At 42.0% G+C, this 25,239-nt stretch overlaps 2 protein-coding genes across 3 annotated transcripts in view; both read right to left on the bottom strand.

Moving 5' to 3' along the window:
- Positions 1 to 3,491, bottom strand: part of shcbp1 (SHC SH2-domain binding protein 1) — a 55,406-nt gene extending 51,915 nt beyond the window's left edge. The window contains exons 1-3 of one of the 2 annotated variants that reach the window (XM_078544356.1): positions 3,377 to 3,491; positions 2,655 to 2,699; positions 2,221 to 2,376 (exon numbers count right to left, since the gene is read on the bottom strand). In XM_078544356.1, coding sequence (XP_078400482.1) covers positions 2,221 to 2,376; positions 2,655 to 2,699; positions 3,377 to 3,491 — 316 coding nt within the window. Of the gene's footprint in view, positions 1 to 2,220; positions 2,377 to 2,519; positions 2,700 to 3,376 lie in introns of those variants that run through there. The other variant, XM_078544355.1, reaches the window with a different exon arrangement.
- A 20,509-nt stretch (positions 3,492 to 24,000) lies between these two features.
- Positions 24,001 to 25,239, bottom strand: part of vps35 (VPS35 retromer complex component) — a 71,818-nt gene continuing 70,579 nt past the window's right edge. Inside the window, exon 17 of the mRNA XM_078544354.1 lies at positions 24,001 to 24,313. Within this exon, the coding sequence (XP_078400480.1) occupies positions 24,134 to 24,313 (180 nt within the window). The 3' untranslated portion in view covers positions 24,001 to 24,133. The remainder of the gene's footprint in view (positions 24,314 to 25,239) is intronic.

The following is a 25,239-nucleotide window of genomic DNA, read 5'->3' as shown; positions in this document are numbered from 1 at the left end:
TTCACGTATCTCATTTCCACCTTGCGTGTAGTCCCTGGAGCCCCTCATCTTGCATCGCCTGGTCAGGAGCCTTCACCATATCCTCATTGGAGGCACTGCAATCCACAAGGTTCCAGTTGTGCAATGTCTCCCCTCGCTGCAGCACCAGGTTGTGCAGTGCACAGCAGACCACTACAATATGTGAGACCCTCAATGGACATTCTGAAGGGCTTCATCAGTCAGTCAAGGCACCTGAAACACATCTTCAGAAACCCGATGGCCTGCTTGATGGTCACTTGGGGGCTGCCCCATGGCAGGTGTTGTACCTTTCCTCTGCATGTGTGTCTCCACACAGGGGTAAGCAGCCATATCCCAGTATCCATCCTTGAAAACATTTGGGCCTTAAAAGTTGTGGCACCTGGAACTGCTGAAGTATATAGGTACCCTGGCTGCTTCCTGGGAAACATACACACACCTGTAGGATCCTTCTGCGGTGATCATATTCCAGTTGTACAGAGGGTGGAAGCCTTTCCTGTTGAAGGAGGCCACAGGCTAGTCTGAGAGCGGCTTAAGGGCCATTTTATTTTTTTTTAATTAATTCACGGGACGTGGCCTTCGCTGCCTGGGCCAGCATTTATCGCCCATTCCTAAATGCCCTTGAGAAGGTGGTGGTGAGCTGCCTTCTTGAACCACTGCAGTCCATGTGGTGTGGGTATACCCACAGTGCTGTTAGGGAGGGAGTTCCAGGATTTTGACCCAGAGACAGTGAAGGAACAGCAGTGTATTTCCAAGTCAGGATGGTGTGTAGCTTGGAGGGGAACTTCGAGGTGGTGGTGTTCCCATGTGTTTGCTACCCTTGTACTTCTAGATGGTAGTGGTCGTGGGTTTGGAAGGTGCTGTCTAAGAAGCCTTGGTGAATTCTTGCAGTGCATCTTGTAGATGGTACACGCTGCTGCTACTGTGCATCGGTGGCGGTGGAGGGAGTGAATGTTTGTGGATGTGGTGCCAGTCAAATGGGCTGCTTGATCGCACTCTGCACTTGCCATGTGTGTGTTGATTGCACTCTGCACCTGGAGGTATCTAGTAATGGCCCAAAGCCCAATGGGTCTCTCAGCTTGGCTGTCTGGATTAGTGCAGAAGTGCATATACTCGCTGGTCCTCCATTAAGAAGACACTGGTGATCACCTTGATGCATCAATGCACCTGCAAGATCTCTCACTAGCTCCAGTGGATCCCTGGAATGGTCCGGTGGTGTAGAGGTTCAACATGATGGTTGCGAACTCCCATCTCCTGCAGCAAAGCACACAGTGCCTGCCTCTTTGGAGAGGTGCAGTCTTCATGCGCACTGCCAATCCAACATCTGCAGGTAGTTGAGTCTCGGACGGTAGACCCTTTCTGGAGGGGAGCCTCTTTTGTGCACAGCACGTTGTTCACATGCCCCTCTGCACCCTTCTCCTGCGTCTCCATTCAAAGACAGGCCCTGCTATTGGTCCTGAGGTTGATGTCCTGCTGTCTGTGCCTGAACCTCCCTCCCTCACTACTGCTCAACAGGGGCCCCAAAGCCCGAGATGGGGCCAATGGTAGGTGGCCTCTCAGTGTGCAAGGCCTTTTATACAAACGGCCCCCTTCCCCCCGCCCGTTCCTTCTGCTCAAGTGCCACTGCCCTGATGGCATGCCGTCCCTCTCCTGGCTTTGTATGCTGCTGTCATCGCTGCTCTATCCTCCCTGGCATACCATTCTGGTTCTCTCAATGGCTGCCAGATGAATCCAGCACTGAACTCCTGCTTGCTTGCTGCTTCCTTTTACCAGGCAAGTCTCTGAAGCCCTGTAGTTTCTGTGCGGCATTAGTAAAATTCACTGTAAAATTGTTCTCAACTGGACAATTAATTCCCTATCATTACAGGATGTGCAGTCCTCCTGCCATTTCAATCACCATCAAGAAAAGGCAGAAACAATGTAAAAGACAACCCCCGCCCGGAACCCATTCCCAAAGGGCCCTGAAAATTCTGGCTTAAGTGTTTCTCCATATTAATTATTCTGTAGGAAAAATATTCTTCCATCTCTAGTCTCACTTGTATGCCCCTCCTCTTTTAGCTGCTATTGTCAAAGTTAAATACTTCTTGTATTTGTATTATCTATACTTTTCATTTTAAAGATCTGGATTTATATTACAGTAGTATTTTCTGTCTATACTACTTATAAAAAATTTTTAGTTAAGGAACTCTAATAGAAATAACAAACCCAAGATGTAGTCCTGGTAGGCCCTGTATCGCTCATAATAGGTGAGTTGGGTTGTCTCGATAACTTCTGGAAACTTGGCCGTTCCTCGATGCGAAGGACTTTTCTCCTTGGGACTGTCACAATTGTCTCTATTTTCCACTTGATCTTGAAAGAGATCTGGATTTAATATAGAAAATAAATAGCATTTGTTCCCAAGCATAGCTCCTTAGACAACTGGAAATAAATGTACTGGTTGTAACTAATGTACAATAAATGTCCATTAGTTTTAGATACAGTATGGATGTACTAATGATATTTACCCACAGAACCTGCAAAGAATCAGACGGGGAATAATAATTGCTCCTGAAGGATAACTGATATTGAACCCTACAAGATCAACTGACAAGATATCACAGCCCATAATCCATGAGATGCCACACTGTTTGGATACTTACAAGTAGATACATGGCCATTAGGGTTGTCAACTTCACCACTGTCCACTGCAGGAAATTGTTAAGAGATTCAGTTAGTGAGAGCTTTGTCCAGAACAGAAGACTGCATTTGAAAAAAAAAATACATCAAAGCACCTAATGCTTCATTGTTTATACATATATATAGTACCCGTATAGCTATTATTGCAGAAGATAGTCTCCTAGTGCTTGTAGTAATGTTCCAACCACCTGGCTGTTGAGAGTTCAACTCCTACCAGGCAGGTTGTGAAATTGAATTCAATAAATCCAGCTGACACCATAAATTGACAAGGGAATCTACTGGAGCCTTTCTAAACATCCAACTGGTTCATTGATGTCTTCAGGTAAGGGAACCTGAATCCGACCCAGCCAGCCCACCATTGCCGTCCCAATGATTCTTACTAATTATGGGGAATAAAATACGGACATGTCAACGTCACCAAAAAGAACAAATCTAAAACAATACAGCACCATTTGATGACTGTGGTACTCATCCCAGAATTGCCACCTTAAACAGAGATAACACTGGAGACCTTCATGAGCTTTCCTGTAAATTTAAGGCTTATGCATTTTGGGACTTTTTGAAAACCTCTTCAGATGTTAGATTATATCCCGAGAGAAGCGGGCCGGGTATTTGGCCGGTTGTCAGTCGCTGCCTGGAGCTGGACTCCCCTCCTCTCTCCTTCCCCATCCCCTCACTCACTCACCTCCTGCACTCACTGTCAGCTCGGCTGGCAGCTCCGGCTCCGGCTCCGGCTCCGGCTCCATCGCGTCCGCCAGTCCTTCAGCGGCCAGCACAGGCACTGCTGCTACCTCAGCCATCCTGTGTGTCCGGGCAGGCTTCCTGATCCGGATGCTGAGCCTCTCCCGCTGTCTCCGTCCCCGGCGGTTACACCAGGCTCCGGATTCAAATTCTGCCGCTTGTTCCCCCTGATTGGTTGAACGAGCGGCTGAACAAGGTGACAGGGAGCGGCAACACAGCGCCCCCCTCGGCCAGGCGGAGTCGCAGCGCCTTCCTCGGCCAGGCGGAGTCACAGCACCCTCCCTTGGCCAGGCGGAGTCTCAGCGCCACCCCACCCACCCACCCCACCCTCGGCCAGGCGGAGTCGCAGCGCCCCCCCACCCTCGGCCAGGCGGAGTCGCAGCGCCCCCCTCGGCTAGGCGGAGTCACAGCGCCCCCCCCCCCCCCCTCCCCCTCCCCCTCCTCGGCCAGGCGGTGTCACAGCGCACCCCCCCCTCGGCCAAGCGGAGTCACAGCGCCCTCCTCGGCCAGGAGGAGTCTCATCGCCCCCACACCCCCTCCTCTGCCAGGAGGAGTTCAGAGCACTCCCCCGGTCAGTGCAAAGGTCGCACAGCCCGAGCATATAATTTGAAGGGTCATTTCATTAAGAGAGAGTAAGAAATAACTTGATTTTCATTAATAATAATTGAAAAGCAAAATACTGCGGATGCTGGAAATCTGCAATACAAACAGGACATGATGGAAAAACTTAGGTCCTGCAGCATCTGTGGAGAGAGAAACAGATTTAATGTTTGGAGTTGTTCAGAGCTGAAGAGAGGTAGAAACCTGATGGATTTTATACTGTTTAAGAGAGGGTGGAGCAATTTCGTTAATTATTTTTGATTGTTGAGGGGAGGGGGGGTGGGGAGGTTCATGATTAAATCTTGTTGTTACTGAAAATGAACCATTGCTCGTCCATTTTCATCTTCATCCCACTACCCTCTCCAGGTCAACCAGCGATGGGCAATAAATGTACTTCCCAGTGACACTCAACTCTGTGAAGGGAGTGAGAAAAGTTAAGTCTAGGCTTAAAAATCCTTGGTAGAAGTGTCTGTGTTGTTATCATCACTGCCAGCTCTTCCTGTAAATACATCCTTGGCGGTATAGAATATAGAAGACATAAACAGAATTACCTGGAAAAATTCAGCAGGTCTGGCAGCATCGGCGGAGAAGAAAAGAGTTGACGTTTCGAGTCCTCGTGACCCTATTAGTTTTTCCAGGTAATTCTTTTTTTGTTTTGGATTTCCAGCATCCGCAGTAGTTTTTTGTTTTTATCTTTATGTAGAATATAGAAGAGCTCATTTACCTGTGCACACAGTAACATTTGTCCTTGAAGAATATTTGGGCATTGAATCATGGAATGGTTACAGCACATAAGGGAGCCATTTGGCCTGTCATAATTGTGCCTGTTCTCTGCAAGAACTCAGCTAGTCTCACTCCCTGCCCTTTCCCATGGTCCTGCATTTTTTTCTCTTTAGATGCTTATCAAATTTCCTTTGAAATCCACAACTGAATCTGCCTCCACAACAATGTTAGGCAGTGCATTCCAGATCCTAACCACTTGCTGCACAAAAATGTTTTTCCTCATGTCACCTTTGGGTCTTTTGCCATTTACCTTAAATGGTTATCTTCTGGTTCTTGATCCTTCCAACAATGGGAAAGTTTCTCTCTAGCTACTCTGTCTAGATCTCTCATATTTTTGATTACCCCTATCAAATTACCTCTCAACCTTTCTTCTCTAAGGAGGACAGCTTGAACTTATTTATCAATGTTACTGTAGTCCCTCATCATTGGAACCATTCTCGTAAATCTTTTCTGCTCCCCCACTAAAGCCTTCACATCCTTCTTAAAATGTGGTGCCCAGAATTGACACACTACTTCATTTGAGGCCAAACCAGTGCTCCTGCTCCACTCACAGGCTTGCTTTTTCTGACTGCTCCACTCACAGGCTTGCTTTTTCTGACTGCTCCACTCACAGGCTTGCTTTTTCTGACAGCTCCACTCAGCCTTGCTGTCTCTACTTCTTTTATAGCCTTACTCTCCCTGATTTGATGGAGCTGTTCAAAATCATGAGGGGTCTAGACAGAGTATCTAGAGAGAAACTGTTCTCATTGGCAGAAGAATCGAGAACCAGAGGTTGCCAATTTAAGGTGATTGGCAGAAGAATGGGTACAAAGTTGGCTGATTGACTGGAATCAGAGAGTAGTGGTGACAGTTTGTTTTTCAGACTGGAGGAAGATACATAGTGGGGTTGCTCAGGGATCGGTACTAGGATCACTTAATGATTTATATTAATGGCCTAGATTTGGGTGTGCAGGGCATAATTTCAAAACTTGCAGATGACACAAAACTTAGAAACATTGTGAACAGTGAGGAGGACAGAGACTTCAAAAGGACATAAGCAGGCTGGTGGATTGGGTGAACATGTAGCAGATGAAATTTAATGCAAAGAATTGTGAAATGATATATTTTGGGAGAAAAACTAGGTGAGGCAATATAAATTAAAGGATGCAATTCTAAGGAGGATGCAGGAGCAGAGGGACCAGAGGGTATATGTGCACAAATTGTTGAAGGTGGCAATTAAGGCAGGTTGAGAAAGTGGTTAGTTAAGGCATGTGGAATCCTGGGTTTTATAAATTGAAGCATTAAGCACAAAAGCAAGGATATTATGGTGAACCTTCATAAGACACTGGTCCAGCTTCAACAGGAATATTGTGAACAATTTTTGGCACCACAACTTAGGAAGAATGTGAAGGCAATGAAAAGGGTGCAGAAAAAAAATTACAAGATTGGCTCCATGGATGACAGATCTTAACATGGATAGATTAGAGAAGCTGGGGCTTTTTTCCTTAGAGAAGCAGAGGTTGAGAGTTACGCAGTAAGTTAGGCTCTGGAATACACTGCCTGAGACTGTAGTGGAGGCAAATTCAATCATGGCTATCTGAAGCGAAAAAATCTGCAGGGATGCAGAACAGGCAAGAGAGTGGGACTAGAAGAGCAATACTTCTTCAAGGTAGGCATTTCTTGAAGAGAAGTGGCAGTCAATTAAACACAGAGATAAAAACAAAAAACTGCGGATGCTGGAAATCCAAAACAAAAACAGAAATACCTGGAAAAACTCAGCAGGTCTGGCAGCATCAGCGGAGAAGAACAAAGTTGACGTTTCGAGTCCTCATGACCCTTCAACAGAACATGACCCTTCTGTTGAAGGGTCATGAGGACTCGAAACGTCAACTTTGTTCTTCTCCGCCGATGCTGCCAGACCTGCTGAGTTTTTCCAGGTATTTCTGTTTTTTGTTTTGGATTTCCAGCATCCGCAGTTTTTTGTTTTTATAAGAGAGTGGGACTGGCTGAGCTGTTCTTGCAGGAAGCCGGATGGAGACAATGGGCCGAATGGCCTCCTACTGGGCTTTGATCATTCTATGATTAACACTGTATCTTATGTTTGGCTACTTCATTGTCCTAAATAAGAATATATGCAAGGTAATAAAGTCATAAAATACAATTGATAACCTAATTTAAATCCACTCACCTGGATGAATGCAGCCACCATAGCACTCAGAAAACTTGACATCATCAAAGACAAAGCATTTGACTGGACATCATCCCTGCCATTGCACTCAATATCCTCTATGACTGGGGAGAACAGTTTAATTGGGTGGGGAAGAACATAGTACATGGAATAGAATGTGGAGAAGTGTAAAGTTAACCACTTTGGTGGGATCTCATTAAATCATATAACATTCCTAGGGTAGATGTTGGGAGGATATTTCCCTGGCTTGGGAGTCCAGAACCCGGGGTCAGAGTTACAGAATGAGGGAGTGGTCATTTAAGACACAGATGAAGAGAATCTTTTGCACTCAAAGAGCTGTGAATCTTTGGAACTTCCAACCCCAGAGAGCCATGGATGTTCAGTCATTGAGTACATTCAAGCAGAGGTCGATGGATTTTCAGGTACTGAGGGAATTAAGGAATATGAGGATAGTCTCAGAAGGTGGAATAGAGATAGGAAATCAGCCACAATCTTCTTGAATAGTGGAGCAGGCATGAAGAGTCAAATGGCCTTCTCCTACTTTTTATGTTCTTATAACAGAAGTGGCAATGTCATCGGAACACCATCGCTTCCAAGTTTACCTCTAATTCACATGCCATCTTGATTTGGTATATCACCATTTCTCATTGTTGCTGGGTCAATATCTTGGAATTCCCTACTTAACAGCATTGAGGGAACACAGCAAGAGTTCAATGAGAAGATCAACCACCACCTTCTCAGAACAACTATGTTGAGAAATAAATGCAGCTCTGCTACAGTGTCACCTATATCCCAAGAACAATAATTTAAAGATTTAAAAAATCTTCAATCTATATTTTCTGTAACTGTTGTGGAGCTTCTTTCTATATTTTAAACTTTCCTTATAGCTAAAATTTTGCCAGACAAAGCAACATATTTGTAAATCTCCCCAATACTCCTCTAGTGCGATCACGTCTTTCCTGTAATTTGGTAATCAAAACTGTATACAGTTTTGTAACTGTGACCAAACTAGTATTTTATACAGTTCCAGCATAACCTCCCTGCTCTTATATTCTATACCTCATCTAATAAAGGAAAGTATCCCATATGCCTTTTTATCCTTTCCCGCCATCTTCAGGGATCGGTGAACATACACTCTAATGTCTGTACACCTCTCAGTACCCCACCGTCTATTGTTTATTTTCTTGTCTTGTTTTCCCTATCCAAATGCGTTACCTCACAATTCTGGGATTGAATTCCATTTACCATTTTTTTGCCCACCTGACCAGTCTAATGACATTTTCATGCAGTCTACTGCTTTCATTCTCACTATCAACCACAGAAATAATTTTTATATTACCTGCAAGCTTCTTAATCATGCCCCCTACAGTTAGGCTAAGTCACTGAATCACAAAATCACAGAGTGCAGAAGAGGCCATTCGGCCCATCGAGTCTGCACCAACACGTGAGAAACACCTGACCTACCTACCTAATCCCATTTACCAGCACTTGGCCCATAGCCAACGTGCCAAGTGCTCATCCAGGTACTTTTTAAAGGATGTGAGGCAACCCGCCTCCACCATCCTCCCAGACCATCACCACCCTCTGGGTAAAAAGGTTTTTCCTCACATCCCCGCTAAACCTCCTGTCCCTCACCTTGAACTTATGTCCCCTTGTGACTGACCCTTCAACTAAGGGGAACAACTGCTCCCTGTTCACCCTGTCCATGCCCCTCATAATCTTGTACACCTCAATCAGGTCGCCCCTCAGTCTTCTCTGCTCCAATGAAAACAACCTAAGTCTATCCAACCTCTCTTCCTAACTTAAATGTTTCATCCCAGGCAACATCCTGGTGAATCTCCTCTGCACCCCATCCAGTGCAATCACATCTTTCCTATAATGTGGCGACCAGAACTGCACACAGTACTCCAGCTGTGGCCTCACCAAGGTTCTATACAACTCCAACATGACCTCCCTACTTTTGTAATCTTGATTGATAAAGGCAAGTGTCCCATATGCCTTTTTCACTATCCCACTAACATGCCCCTCCATCTTCAGAGATCTATGAACACACACGCCAAGGTCCCTTTGTTCCTCAGAACTTCCTAGTGTCATGCCGTTCATTGAATACTTCCTTGTCAAATTACTTCTTCCAAAATGTATCACCTCACACTTTTCAGGGTTAAATTCCATCTGCCACTTATCTGCCCATTTGACCATCCCATCCATATCTTCCTGTAGCCCAAGACACTCAACCTCACTGTTAACCACCCGGCCAATCTTTGTGTCATCTGCAAACTTACTAATCCTACCCCCCAAATAGTCATCTATGTCATTTATATAAATGACGAATAATAGGGGACCCAGCACAGATCCCTGTGGTACACCATTGGACACTGGCTTCCAGTCACTAAAGCATCCTTCTGTCATCACCCTGTCTCTTACAACTAAGCCAATTTTGAATCCACCTTATCAAATTACCCTGTATCCCATGTGCATTTGCCATCTTTATAAGTCTCCCAGTGGGACCTTGTCAAGTTATTGATATATACCACAAAAATCAGGGGACCTAATTATTGAGCCATGCAGAACCCCACTGAAAACAGCCTTTCAGTCATAAAAGCACCCGTCGGCCATTGCCCTTGCTTCCTGCCACTAAGTCAATTTTTGATCCAATTTGCCACCTTCCCTTGGATCCCATGGGATTTTACTTTTCTGACCAGTCTGCCATGTAGGACCTTATCAAAAGCCTTGCTAAAATCTATGCAGATCACAATGAACACAGTATCTTTCAATCCTCCTCAAAAGAGTCAATCAAGTTAGTCAGACATGCCCTTCCCTTAACAAATACGTGCCAACAGTTCTTGATTAATCCTTTGTGTCGGATTCCTCAATATTCTCTAATTTGACATCGGCCAAATCAGTCTACCAGGAAACTGACTGAACTTAACTTAGTAGATATTTGGTTAAATATACATGGTCATTCTGATATAAAGGTTAGATTTTCATTTTAGCTGGTGGTGCAGAAAATAATGACGATGCAGTGAAAAATCTGTTCAGTTATTGGCATTACAATAATGTGTTATTTTCCATTTTAAGTAGAGCAATACATTTGTTGGTTAATTGGTAGGTAATTGAATACACATTGGAAACAATTAATGGGCCTTTGCACTTCATTATGCTGCCTTGGCAATAATGATGTGAGGATTAACTGAGTTTTAAAGCAATATAGACATTAGAATAACTGGTCCAAATAGCTGAATGATGCGTAAACAGATTATTGGGATGATATTGCTTTTTATTAAACATAGGTGGACACTTGAACCACCATAGCATACAAGGCTATGGGCCAAGTGCTGGAAAATGGGATTAGAGTAGATTGGGGCTTGATGACTGGCGCAGACATGATGGGCTGAAGGGCCTCTTTCCGTGCTGTAAAACACCATGACTCTATGTCACAAGGGAAGAGATGGTTAATAACCCAACTTGATGGAAAAAAAATTCTTAATTCTTACCATACGGGTGAGAAGCTAAAACAGTGACACACATTTAAATGATAAATCTCTTAAATCCACATTACAAAAATATAAAAGCTACCAATCTGTGTGGATTTGTGTACTAGATAACTATTTGGGTCAAGCAGGTTGGGTCATTCATCCGTTCACTGATCCAATCTGACTCAACCATGTACAATTCAGGCAGACAAAATTGCAGTCTCCACCCTTAGATTAGGGATCCTGTTTCAGGTAGTAATGAGAGACCATTTGTTGTGCACCATGTGTCATCTGTCATCCTTTATTTCACAATTTATTCTCAGATTTTACTTCATTTTTTAAAAAGTAAGAATAACCTTGGATTCCTGGAAACAAGAATATGCATATCCTGGAAAACTGAATCAAAAACAGAAAATGCTGGAAACATTCAGCAGGTCAATGAACATTTGTGGAAATAACAAATGAATTGTTCTTTATTTCTGGCACCGAAGGCTCAAACGTATAATGCATCTAATACCAGAGATCAATGAATAATGTTTCCTGCTATTGCAGTCACTCTCAACACATTCTGACTGAATGGATGATTTAAATCAGAGCAGGCAATCGATTAACAATTGCCACTACGTGCTTCTCCAACCTATTTAATTGAACATTTGTTAGCAGTCTGCCAGGATTCTTTTTTTGTAACTTGGGGCTGAATTTCACATGGTGGGGATGTATTGCTTGTCCCACTCCCCCACTTCCGTTGCAAGAGTTGGCCAGCAACCAATGCACCTAAAAGAAGACTTCCCAGCAGCCATAATGCATTGCCGGCGGGCTAAACAGGCTGAGAGTGGGACCTCTGCCACTCAGTGAGCTCTAGCGGTCTCATCAGTGCCAAAACTGAGTAGTGGGCACTGCTGGGACTAAAAGGAAGTACACCAAGAAGACAGCCATCACATCTGGACATCAGGAGTCTTGGACAGGAAGGGATTGTGCAGCCTGGTGGGTCGTTGGGGGGGCGGGTTGGAGGTGAGGAGGGTGGGGGTAACATCTTGGAGATTGTCCCTGATGCACAACTCTGTTCCCACCCAAATTCTGTACTCACTTCCTTTACAATTTTTTTTTAAAAAACAGCCTGCCCACTCCCGCTAGCCTGCCTATGCCAACTGTTTTATGGCGTGGGTAGTGCACTATCTGGCTCAATTGTTTGTTTGCAAGCTCAATTTACCCTTAATCATTGTAGAAATGGCGGGTGACTGCTGATCTTGCGGTCTTCCACCTGCCATAATATAGGGGACAGCTCAGGGGTGAGCAGGGCTTGCCACCCTTTGTATTTTATGTGCCCCTCCATGCCGAAGACACGCCTGACATGGGGCCATAAAATCCAGCCCTTGGTGTAGTGCCTCAAAATATTAATTCAACAGATCTCATGTAGGTAGAATTAAATTTTAATTGCTACTTAGCTCAGTGATTTATGTAGGTTTCCCCAGCAAATAAAATTAAGGCCCAGAGCCTCCATGAAGTGGAAATCATCATCGGGTGCTGCACATTTCTTACCCGATCTTCTGTCCCAGGCTTGGTGAGAAATGTACAGTCCAACAGCTCCAGACTCCTTCCAGTGCAGGGCAGCAGCATCAGGGGGAATGAAGCTACGGCCACTTTTTACAGCACTAGGTAGGATGTAGGGTGGGTGTTTGAGGAGGGGTAGGGGTGTCGAGTGTTCATGCTGGTGTCAGGTGGTCAAGGGAGTGGGGGCCAGATGGTCAGAAGGGATGTGGGGGTTAGTCAGGGGTTCGGGAAGGTAGGATGATAGTAGTTGGGGAGGGAACAGGGGGGGTAGTTGGAGAATCGATAGGATAGTCATGGGGTGGGGTTAGTTGGGGAAATGGGGACATCGGGGGGTTGTCAGGTAGTTGGGAGGGTGAGACGGTAGTTGGGAGATTGTCAGGAGGGGCAGTCATACTATAGTTACCCAGAAGTTAGAAGTGGTTTTAATCTTTCTAATTTTCCTTGAATAGCTATTCTGCTAAGAGAGTTGGAACCGTCCGAAGTCCCTGACTTAAATCGTATGGTTCCAGGTGCAGGATAATTGTCTGTCGGAAATTGAAACTTCCCAGGCAATTCCCATGTAATCCTTGTGCATGTACGTCTGGGGGCTTCCCTGGTGCATCTTCTGGGGTACCTCTGGGGTATGAATCCACCCTCCCCCCCTGGGGGAAGGGAAGTTCTGGGCCTAAGTTTCTGCTCTCTTGAACTGAAATATTCCAAGATTGTATTGAAATTCCAATTTTAGACTTGATCTGCTTTTCGGTAAACTATGTAGCAACTGGTAACAAAGAGTAGACCTAAAAAATGTCATGGGGGCATTTATGAGCGATGTCCCTACAACGCCTATGGTCTGTGTAATTTGAGATCTTCACTATGCCACAAACTCCATGGCAGACTGCAGGCCAGAAAACCGCTGCTTTGTGACATCACTCATGGGAGATGCCAGTATATTTCTTGGTTCTGGACTCCCTCTGCTCTATTTGCCTCCACTGTCCTCAAAAATCAGGCAGGATAGTGAAGGAAAACAGACAAAATTGTGTGGTGCAGGCTACTTCCATATTCCTGTCCCTTCTTCACATTCTACAATGTAAATGCCAACAAGGATGCAGGTCTTGGCAAACTGCAACCTTTCTCTGCTCACCGCTGCTGTTTCTGCTAAGGGACTATCAAAAAAAATTGGGAAGTAGGCTCTGGGAAATCCAAGACTAATCGTATCTAAAGAAAATCAAAATGCTCTTTTTAGTATGATTGACATTGTTACATATTAATATAAAAATTATCCAGTGTCCATCACCACACACCTTAGCAATTAGCTATACTTCCTGGGTAGAATTTTGAGTTAGGTTCTTGACCTCAAAGTCAAATGCAAGTCAAAACCCACAATCTGTGGGGAAACTCTTTCGAGTTATCAACAGTCACAGATTGCAACTCTTTCAAGTACAATCGCAGTTCTTGGTTTCCGGGAGTGGGACATGAACCCACAACCCTCTGATTCAAAGGCGAGGGTGCTATGGACTGAGCCACAGCTGAAAGAGTCACCAGCCATGATTTTCCCTGAATTGGCCAATTAATGACGGGGGATGGGCTCTTTAAACTGGAGGGCTCAGAAGAAGCAATAGCCTGTAGTTCAGCTAAGACAGTTGCCCTCTCTCCAACTTTGAAATAAAATAGTGTCTTCAGCTGCCGGACTACCATTGTGCAAGGGGAAACCCCATTGCGGTCACAGCTGTGGCTAGGCAGGTGCAGAGGAGCTCAAAGCTTTCCTGGAGCACTGGTCTGACACCAGGTGGTCACCTCCAGGCAGCTGGCCTACTTCCCACCACCTTGGAGGGCCTGGATGCTGATTAGAAAATTACAGTCAACCTCTAATAATAGGCCACAATTGGTCTTTAAACACCCTTAATTGGCTACCCACCACTTGTGGGCAGGTAGTCATATTCTCCCCGTCACTTCTGAGAAAATGCCCTGGGGCAGGATGATGCCAGCAAATTGGCGCACTGCCTGCAGGGTAGCACTAATTTTCATGCTTACCCACCTATACACTTGTCCCCATGGGGCCTAAAAATCCTACCCCTGTTTGTGGTCACTGTCAGTGACCCTATACTAAAAAATTCTTACATGCAGACTTCAGCTGAGGACAGGATCGGACTTGGTGGTGATGGCTCTCAATGTCAAGTATCCTGGAAAGAATCAATAATTGCACCACACATTTGAAAACTGGCATTAGGGTATGTTAGTAGAAGCCAATGCCATCCATTGAAATAACCCAGTAAGAATCTTGTCTTCAGAAGAGAGAAACTGAGTAGGGAATCGGTTTCATACCCAAGGCTTCTACTACCATCCTTTCTGCATCCCAAAGTTATAAATGACAATATTAATTTTAGGTACTTTAGAAATCTAAAATTTAAAGTTCACTTTATTCTCGTAAATCAGGTGCCAGCCTCAGTCGAGCAGTAGAACTCTGAGTCAGAGGGTCAAAGGTTCAAATCCAACTCCAGAGACTTGAGCGCATAATATAAGTTGACACTTCTATGCAGTACTGAGGGACAGCAGCATTGTTGAAGGTGTTGTCTTTTGGATGGGACGTTAAACTGAGAGACCATTGTCCAAGTGGTCAAAATCCTGCAACTTCCTTCCTAACAGCACTGTGGGTGTTCCTACAACACATGGACCGCAGCAGTTCAAGAAGGCAGCTCACCAACACTCTTAGGGCAATTAGGGATGTCAACAAATGCTGATCTAGCCAGCAACGCCCACATCCCATGAGCGACTAAAAAAAAAGTCAGACCGACATGAGAAGATTGCATGGAAGTATTTGAATAACTGAAGAGTTCGTGACTAACATTATCCCTCAACCAACATCACAAAAACAGTGATCTGATCCTGTTTCTCATTACTGTTTGTGCAACTCTGTTTCTCTACATACCATCGTGGCTACATTTCAAAAATACTTAGGTGTCTATAAAGCAGTTTGGAACATTGAGATTTTGAAAAGTGCGATACAAATGCAAGTCCTTTCTTTCCGTTTCCAATTAGAGTCCACTGCAGGAAGATTATATTCAGTAACTGATGAGGACTCAGTATCCAAATGCAACATTTGACCCAAGACATAGATTCAGGTCTTCAAAAATGCTATTTTAACTAAAATGCCTCCACAATAAAAACATGGACCAATAAAAGGCCATTAAATAATACAGTTCCCTCTATAAGCTATGTAAAATCTACCCTACAGAAAATCTAACCCCACTTCTCCAATTGCTGAGGAAAAGTTCTGTACAATACTCTGTCTTCCTCAAAATTAATCAAGTAAAACTGCAGAACATTTACCCACCTCTAATTCTCTATGATTCAAACCTCATGAATAAAATGAAGCCAATTAATTGAGCTGATATTGATGCTGTTCCACTTTCAGAATCTTAAACTAATGTTGAACTAATGTATATTCATCAGTCTATTCACAGTCTAATTACAAAAAGCTACTTGAGAGGCTGTGCTGATGTCAACTCCCACATGGTTTCCACTGACATGTTATTTGGTGATTTGATTGCCTGATGTATAAAATTGAGTGAATGTTTATAATTAAATATATATTCATGGAAATGATAAAGTTCAAGCCTTCAATTCTATCAAGACTTTATCTCAACTTTTCTTTTCCAAAATTTAAAAATTGTTCAACAAAAAAGTGACACTTGTCAGCACAAGCTGAGAAAAAGCAAGGCAATGTTATTTAATATGTCCCAGTGTTCAAATAAATTAATTAAAATAATAAAGACAATGATACTGTGGAGGGTAACACTATCATATTGCTTCCGATCAAACTTGATGCTATGGAGATAATCCAACTAAGACTGAAAGACTATCAAATTGTCTCTTTTTACATTACAATAACACCATGTACAAGGCACATCACAGTTCCATTGCAAAATGATAAGCCATGTATAAACAATCTGAAGAGCCTATGATTTGCAATAAAATGTAATAGAAGTTTTCAAGGATACGCACAACCTTCCTTAGTGACCAGAATTCAACACAATTATATATTTGTAGCCTAACAGAGCTTTATAAAGGTTCAACATAACTTCACTTCTTTTGTACCCAATATCTCTCTCTATATGTTATATAGCACATGAATCCCCAGGTTCCTCTATTTCTGAACCTTATTTGATGGAAAGCACTATGGGATGATAACCTGGGTGGGAAATTAATAGGAGGCATTTCTTGTTTTGTATTTAATAAGTCACCTTCTGCAAATTTGGCACTTTGATCCACAGTGCCATTTAATGATAGCTTCCGGAGTTTACAATGTAAGAATGTCATTAGAAGTTGCCTCAATAGTTTGAATGTTCTTCCATGGTGGATGAAGGGAGCAGAAAAGAACATAATAGTTACGCAGAGTAGCTTTGTGTCGCGTTCTCAGCTATGAGCTGGTCCTCGACTTCTCTGGATGCATGATGGGAGCATGACTTTCAATATACAGACTATAACTCCACATGACTCAATCTGGGGCACAGTGTAGGGAACGGGACACCACCACCCCCACCACAAAGTAGTCCAAATATCTGCTTGAACAGTCCTATTGTGCACTCTAAGGATCTCAGTTGCATCCCAACTTTGATAAAAAACTTTTCTATTTGGGTATGGTGGGGCTCCATAAGACAATCAGCCTCAGATAATCCTCACAGGATCAAATAACAAATAGGGAATGCTACATTGACAGAGCATAAAATCATTTGTGCTGGCTCCCCAGGTATCTTGCAAAAACAGAGCTGTATGATGTTTCTGTAATTAGGTATTAATTGTAGACTGATAGTGTTGCATCCTGTCCCATTTAAAAATATTGCTGGCTCGTACTCCAGTGCCAATAGAAATGTGTGTGCAATCAATCATGTCTTACACATGTAGAAAGTCAGCAATTACTGCAAATTCACAAGCTGTCCTGTTGACTGCAAAATTCAGTGGGGAAGGTGATGCATTGCTCACTTATGGTAAAATGAGTGCAAGCTTCATGTGATTGTGAACCTCAGCCAAGATGTGACTAAGCTCCCCAGCCAACCTGAAAGAAGAGCTGCACAAAAATTTAGCGCTACACTGATGTTGAGAACCAACGGCATGTCATGCCCTCCTGGACCAACAGATTTCATTATTCATTCATGGGATGTGAGCATCGCTGACAAGGCCAGAATTAATTGCCCAGCCCTAATTGACCTCCAGAAGGTGTTGCTGAGCCACCTTTTCAACCCACTACAATCCATGTCGTGTAAATATAACTAAGGGGAGGAGTTCCAGGAATTTGACCCTGGGATACAGAAGGAACAGCAAGCTTGAAGTCAGGATGGTGTGTGACATAGTGGGAACTTGCTCATGGTGATGTTTAGATGCACCTAACATTGCTCTTCTAGGTGGTAGAGGTGTGGGCTTAGAAGGAATCTTGGTGAGATGCTACAGTACATCTTGTAGATGGTACATACTTATGCCACAATGCACTAATGGTAGGGGAAGTGAATGCTCAAGGTGCCAATCATGCAGACTGCTTTGCGCTGGATGATGTGGAGCATCTTGAGTGTTGTTGGAACTACTCTCATCCAGGCAAGTGGGGAGCATTCCATTATGCTGCTGGATAGGCTTAGGGTGTCAAATGGCAAGTTGCTCATTGCAGAATTCCCAGCCTCTGACCTGCTCTCATAGCCACAGTATTTTTGTGACTAGCCCAGTTAAATTTCTGGCCAATGGTAACTCACAGGTTGTTGGCAATGGGATATTCAGCAATGGTAATGCCACTGAGTGTCATTGGGAGATGGTTAGATTCTCTCTTGATGGCGATGGTCATTACTTAGCACTTGATGCACAAATGTTACTTGCCATTTATCAGTCAAAGCTCGAATGCTGTCCAGGTCTTATTGTATGCTGGTATGGACTGCTTCATAATCTGATGAGTCACAAATACGATGAACACTGCGCAATCGTCAGTGCACATCCCCATTCCTGACCTTATGACGAAGGGATGGTCATTGATCAAGTAGCTGATGTTTAAGGCTAGGACACTGTCCTGATGAACTGCAGCAGCAACAGCCTGAGGCTCAGGTTAAAAGGCCTCCAAGAACCACCATCATCTCCCTTTATGCCTGGTGTGACTAACCAGTGGAGAGGCTTCCCAGTTTCCCATAGGCTTCATTTTCACTCAGCTCCTTGAAGCCTTATTCAGTCAAATGGCACCTTGATGCCACAAGTGTGACCACACTCACCTCTCACTGCTGGAATTCAGTTCTTTTACCATGTTTGGACCAAGGCTGTAATGAGGTCTAGAGCCAACTGGTCCTGGCAGAACTAAAACTGAGTGAAGTCTGTGACAGCTGCTTGGAATAGTACAGACTCACTCTTTTCCTCAGTAAATTATTGTATTTAATTATATTCATATTACAGCAGCTGTGATGAGTTGTGTATAGATAGGTTTCACAATGGCATTAACATTGTCATAAAAGTTTACTTTATCTTTATAATGACTGACATTTTATTCACTATAACATTGAAACATCATACTGTACCACACAAACAGTATGAATTAAAAATCAAGCTCCTGTGACATTGCTCGTCATAAAACAAGACTTAATTTATCTAAACATCTTCTATATAAACATATTTATAAAGTATCTTTAAAACAAAACATCCCAAGGTGCATTGTAGAACAAAATATGACACCAAGGAGACGTCTGGACTGATCACCAAAATCTTGGACAAAACATCGATTTTAAAGGAGAGTCCTAAAAGGAGGAAAACGGGGTAGTGGATGAGAGGTTTAGAGAGGGAGTTTCATATTTTAGGACTTATTCAGCTGAAGGCACAGTACCATTGGTGCAGTGATTAAAATGGGGAATGCACAAGAGACCAAAATTAGAGGAGCGCCATTATCATGGATGATTGTAGGGCTGGAGATGAGATAGAGAGGGACAAAGCCATGGGAGGGGTTTGAAAATGAGGATGAGAATTTTGAAAAGAGAGGTATTATTGAACTGGGAGTCAGTGCAGTTCAGTGAGCAGAGCGCTGATGAGTAAAAGGTGTTTGGCACAAGTTAGGTCACTTCAGCAGAGTTTACATGACCAAAGAGGGCAGAATGTGCAAGGCCAGCCAGGACTATTGGAATAGTCTAATCTAGAGGGAACAATGATGCGGATGAGGGTTTCAGCAACAGAAGCGCAGAGGCAGAGACAGACAACACTACAGAGGTGGAAATAGGCAATCTTAGTGGCACCATGAATGTGAATGAAAGCTCATTTTGGGATGAAATATGACAGATTGCAAACAGTCTGGCTCAGCCTCAGAGTTGCCAGGGAGAGGGATGGAATCATTGGTGAAGGAGCAAAGTTTGTGTCAGTGATGGAAGACGATAGTTTCAGTCTTCCAAATATTTAATTGGAGGAAATTTCTGTTCATCCGGTACTGGATATCAGATAAGCAATCTGATCATTTAGAAACGGTGGAGGCTTTTAGAGATGGTGGTGAGGTACAGCTGAGTGTCATCAGCATACATGTGGAAACTGACATTGTTTTCAGATGTCATTAAGGGATAGCTTGTAAATGAGAAACTGGAGGGGTCAAAGGATAAATCTTGGTAGATACCAGGGGTAACTGTGCAGGAATGGTAAAAGAAGCCATCAATGTCTATTCTCTGGCTACAATTAGATAGATAAGAATGAGTGGTCATGAATGAGTGTTAGGAATTTACACGGAGGGTGAGGATAGGAGGGCAGTGAACTAAGGGTGAAGAAAACATGACAATTGGAGGAAATTGTTAAAATCACCTGGGGTGAGAAACCTCTCGATATAGAGGGAGGAAAGCTGTTAAGCTTTCTGTTAAGAAAGCTCATTGAGAAAACTGACACGGTAGTGAGTGGATGGCAGAGAACCAGCATTTTAAATGCAAGGCGAGGGGGCTTAACAAGGTGAGATGTTAAAAAGTATAAGAAAGTACCAGAGGAGCAAGGGGACAGACCAAGTTGAGATTTGGTTATAACAGCCACACCACAGCTGTGACAGTCTGGGCAAGGCAAGTGGTGAAAAGGTATAGCTACACAGGAAGGCTTCAATTAGGTAGAAGGCTACATCACCTCACCAATTGAGGTAGGAGTAATAGAAGCAACAAGTTAATTGTATCTTGCTGATTCTTAAGTTCATTGATTGCAAAAGACTGGGTCAAAACTATTCTTATGACCTGTTTCTAGATATTGGGAGAGAGGGGCCCAAGTTTGCACTATGGCACTTGAAAATGTTTTATCTTGGAATGGCTCCAACTTCATGAGCCAAAATCCAGTGGTTGTCCAGGGTTGGTTGTTAAATTAGATATGCTTCTCAAGTAGGCACTTGTATACAAAACATTTCAAGATATGATCTGCCATTGAAGGTAGACACTAGGAAATAAAGGCGGCACACTGGGAACATGGACGATTATACCAGACAAGACATGAACACGAGTTCCTTCCATCAGACTCTCCATGTGTGTTCCTGTACCTATCTTTCTACTGTCCGTTTTCCATTCGTATTTCATTTTTAGTCTCACCATTTCAGCTTTGAATTTCCATTACAGATTTTCTTGCTGGTCTGATAACAGTACATTAATCAGCCATATAGCATACATGATCTGTCCACCATATTGCAATTACATTAATTCACACTACTACAATGTCAGGTACTGTCCTGCTAAATGATATCTAATAATCCTAGGCAGCACATTCCAAAAATTAAAAAAAATGCAGGAGTGCATGCTGAGAATCAGGATCTCAACGCCATAAAGTGTTGACTAGACCCTAGCCTCTAATGCGTCCTTTTTGCATCCTAATTTCACACTGGTTTCCTCAACTATAGCCCTCGTCCTATGCCATCAAGAGTGGCTTTGTTAGAAATATCCCTATTAGCAAGATATCATTCTAATAGTTATCAAGCTATACTTTATGCTTTTTAAAACAATGAACACTGCCAGCACTTGGTCAAGCATTTTAATAGGCTTTTTGTTGAATACATTGACCATAATACTCCAGTTAATTTACAAAGGAATTATAAAGCTTACAAGTATGTTACAGTGATTTCAAAAAGTATATTTCATTTCTCAAATGGGGAAATGAGTACATGCTCAGTTGCAAGGATACATGTATACAAATACATCATAAACCTCTGAATACAGCAAACACCACCCTTTTATCAACTTAGCAGCTCAAGATTTTACATGAAGTACGTGATGTGCCTACTTTTAGAATAAAGTCTTTACAGCTACTATAGAATTCAACGTTACTACTACACCTACAGGATAATAAGGAGGAGTAAGCATTCAAGGGAAGAAGCAATACCAATATCTAAAATAGTCAATGCAATAGCTTTCATCATAGATTAAGGAAAATGACTGAAACTTAGAAAGAAAAACACAAATTAGGGCATTAACTCACTGAAAGCAGTGTAATTTATGATGGGTAATTCTCATCGTCCTGCTAATCAAGACTTCCCTACCCGTAATATATGAAAAGTCTCTCAACCTAACTCACCTGCTTAACTGCTGTAGAGTACAAGGCAGATACTAAAAGTGTGCCATTTGTAGACATAGACAGACAATATGAAAGTTTTAAAACAAAGTTGTTCTGCAGGTCAGCAAATTCATAGGTTTAATATAGTTTGTGAACCTAGCTTCCAAACTTTACAAATGATCCCCGTTGAGCAATTTGAGGTGACTTTGAAAAATATACCTTCAGACGAAAAAGATACAGAATGTTGATAAACTAGTTAATTTTCACTTGTCCTAGAAATAATGATTTAACACATTCAATGGGGTAAATTATTTGTAATTTTGCAGTCTCAAACTACAAGATTGCATCTTTTAGTGGTATGCAACCTGTTATACTGTCAAAATAACTAATACGAAGCAGAACCCTTTCTCTCTCTCCCCTTTGGGTGGCAAACTAAAACGAGGGCAGCTTGGTTACAAACTGTCAGATGAGATATACACAAAACAGATTTACATGAATTAACACCACATTTTACAAAAAAAATTGCCTGTAATAAAAAGTCACCACAAAAAGAATCTCACTTGTGCTGGTATAATTCATAACTTGGAAGACAACCCTGATAACTTGGTCAATCAGTAAGAAAGCTGAACTTCTGTTACATACATAACACTTTTGCAATCAATCCTCGAGATTGGAAAAGGACAAGATTCACATAGCTTTTGCCTAATGTATAGTCTGAGTGTTGTATTTTCTTCTTAGAGGATGTTCATTCAACTGCATGCAATATTCAGTTAAAAGTTAGATAGTCAAATCACCATCCATGTTATGTTATACATTATAACTTCTATATTTTGCACATTAATAGCTTCAATTACATTTGAATTAAAGAAAAGTAGGATGCACTTTCAGGTTTGCCTTCCCTATTTCATCTCCAAATCTTCCAAAGCCATTTACTCCTTAGAAGTTAGGGTTCAACAAGTCCAGTTATCTTCCAGTAACCCAACCAAGTGTGTATTGGTTATAAGTAAGCCTATATTGGGAATGTTTAGCCACAGAAACATTTGTCAAATCTGATCGCTGCAATCAATATATGCACTTCCAACAGAGATTATGGATAGCTACTTAAAAGCATGACACCCTGCCCTATTTTTATTCCCCCTATCTAGGGTGCCAAGGTTAATAGTAGAACTTGACCACTGTTCCAGTGAGGAAATTAACTCAACAAACCATGTATATTCCTAGTCTGTATGGTTAAGCTGCTCACTGGAAATACTGGCTGAGTTTTGGGATTCTGCCTCTGTTTATTGTTAAACACACAATATTGTGAAGGCTGAGATGAAAAGTGATATACAATGAACCATACTTTAATTTAGGGATGGAAGGTTCACTTCGTGAACTTCAGCTTCCTTCAATTTCAATATTTTAAAATCTACCCTAATTTCCTGGACAAAGAGAAACTGAAAAATTCACTGAATCCTCTTTAGATATCATAACATATCATGTCCAATAAAAAGTGGGGGCAAAATACTTAAATTGCTTTCCATTACCTCAGTGAGACAAACTTGAACTGGTTTTACAAAATGGAGCATGCAAAAAACCAGTTTTAGCTCATTTAATGACAATTTGAGAATTTTGTCCTGAGTTTCAAGACACTAATCTCAACTGACTATTTTGTTCTATATTACAATATATTATGTAAAGCAGGAGAAATGTTATAACAAATGTGTTAAAAGATCACAACCAAGGAGTGTCAACATTTCTTTCATTCTAGTTTAGTGTGGTGCTGTTATAAATCTCTGGATTTCAAAGAGACTAGTTATGTTAACATGTTATGAAGGACCGAGGAGTGTAATTAATAGTCTGTATAGAAAACTTGTTTATACCACATTAATTAAATAAAATTTTGATACTGTTTATCCTTGCATGTTAACTGTGCCCATGTAATTTCTTGCTTTACAGTTCGTAGAATTGAAATTTTTGAATTGTAAAATCAGATACAATTGTTATAGTGTACTTTTTAAAGAGGTAACTGGACTCGTTAACCTACACCCATACAATCCAATCTGCATGTTCACTTCCTTCAAACAATTACTGTTCTATCTAGCAGGATATTTCATAACTTCTATCTTGAGCAGAAAACATATCCATATGTGCAAATATTCAGCTTAAATAAACCACTGTCTTTTAAATGGCTCATAAAAAAGCTTGGCGAGCCGCTATAGAAGTTTACTGAAATAGCTGATAAGCATTTGTTTAGGTCTTCAGCTAGAGATTTTACAATTAAACTGCAGTACAGACAATTTATGTTGATTTGTTTTTTTTTAAAAAACTAGTCACCTTGATTCATTTTTGCTCAAGTTGAAATGCATGTGAATAAGGTCAATACAAGTCATGCTGTGGAAGATAAAACAAAATCTCCCTTTATGACAGCTTGAAAGATTTTTAGTTTCACTGGCTAAATTCAAAGGAATGTCTTCCCTGAAAGAAGTATTGGTCATTAGATAGAATATAATATATATATATATATGATACAATTCAATGGCAATCCTATTGTCCTGGCATGTCTAAAAGGCACATTCTGTAACCATCTACTACAGAGAAGGAGGTGTGATAGTGATTTTAAATTGTTTTCTGGAATCTTTATAATTTGTGTGGTGCTAAGTTACAAGACAAGACCTTCATAAATAGGTCCATCAGCTTCTGGCGATTCTCTCCGCAGACGCAGATGCTCCAGTGTGTTGTGAAAGTGTTTGTTAATTTGCTCAGTTTCTTCGCTGGATTCTAAGTTTGGGAGATCTTCTCTTATTTTTTGAATAAGCTGATTTAAGACTTGAACAGTCACCTGCAAATAAAAAAGTTTATGGGAAAATTTGCAGTATCCACATTAACAACTTCAAAATATCACTTTTTTTCTGTAGCACTGTACCAATTTTAAAAGGCTAAACAGAACATTCTATTGAGAACCACCAGCCATATTTAAAAAGGGACATCATGCATACTATTGGATGGTTTCACCATGGGGCAACAGGTAAATTAGAAAGAGGAAAGAGCCAGGGCTTGATCCTTGGGATTCCATAAATAACAGTGCATGCATGGCAGTAAAAGCCATTGCTGGAGGTGCTCTGGTTATGATCATATAGGTCAAAACAAGGGAAGTCCTAGTGAGATGAACAATGGAGGATAACAGTGGATGATGATGATATGATCAACTATGTCAAAGGTTGCAGAGAGGTCAAGGAGAATGATGAGGGATAGTGTACCAGAGAGAATGTCATATTTGACTTTGGAGCTATTTGGATGCCTAGGTGAGGCAAAAACTAGATCGGTCAAGTTCAAACCCCACTTCCCACAGTGACGCCGCAAAGTCTTTCAAAATCACCGGTGACCCTAGTCTTTAATCACCTCTTGTAATCTCTTCCTTCATGTTGCCCATTTTCAACACACTTACTTTTGAAGTTTTTTTTTTAAATGCTAAAAATGCCACATATATACAAATTGGTGTACATGCTCAAATCTTTAAAAGGTTTGGAGATAGGGAGAATTAGTACAAGCATTAGAGGATTAACAATGGCGATTGAATATACTTTTCTCCCATTGCCTCTTTTCAATGCAGTGGCTCATATTAAAATATATGTCTCGGGTCCTGCTGGCTTTGGTACACCTTGATCAGGCATCCATTATTCATGCATGAACTAACAAAATTACCATTTTCTATGGGGGATGGAATAATGACAGCTGAACATAATCATGTTGATTTATCAGTTGATC

The sequence above is a fragment of the Cetorhinus maximus genome, chromosome 6 (genome assembly GCF_964194155.1).
Source record: "Cetorhinus maximus chromosome 6, sCetMax3.hap1.1, whole genome shotgun sequence".
Taxonomy (NCBI): Eukaryota; Metazoa; Chordata; class Chondrichthyes; order Lamniformes; family Cetorhinidae; genus Cetorhinus; species Cetorhinus maximus.
Note: the sequence above shows the minus strand (reverse complement) of the source record. Positions and strands in the feature narration are given on the sequence as shown.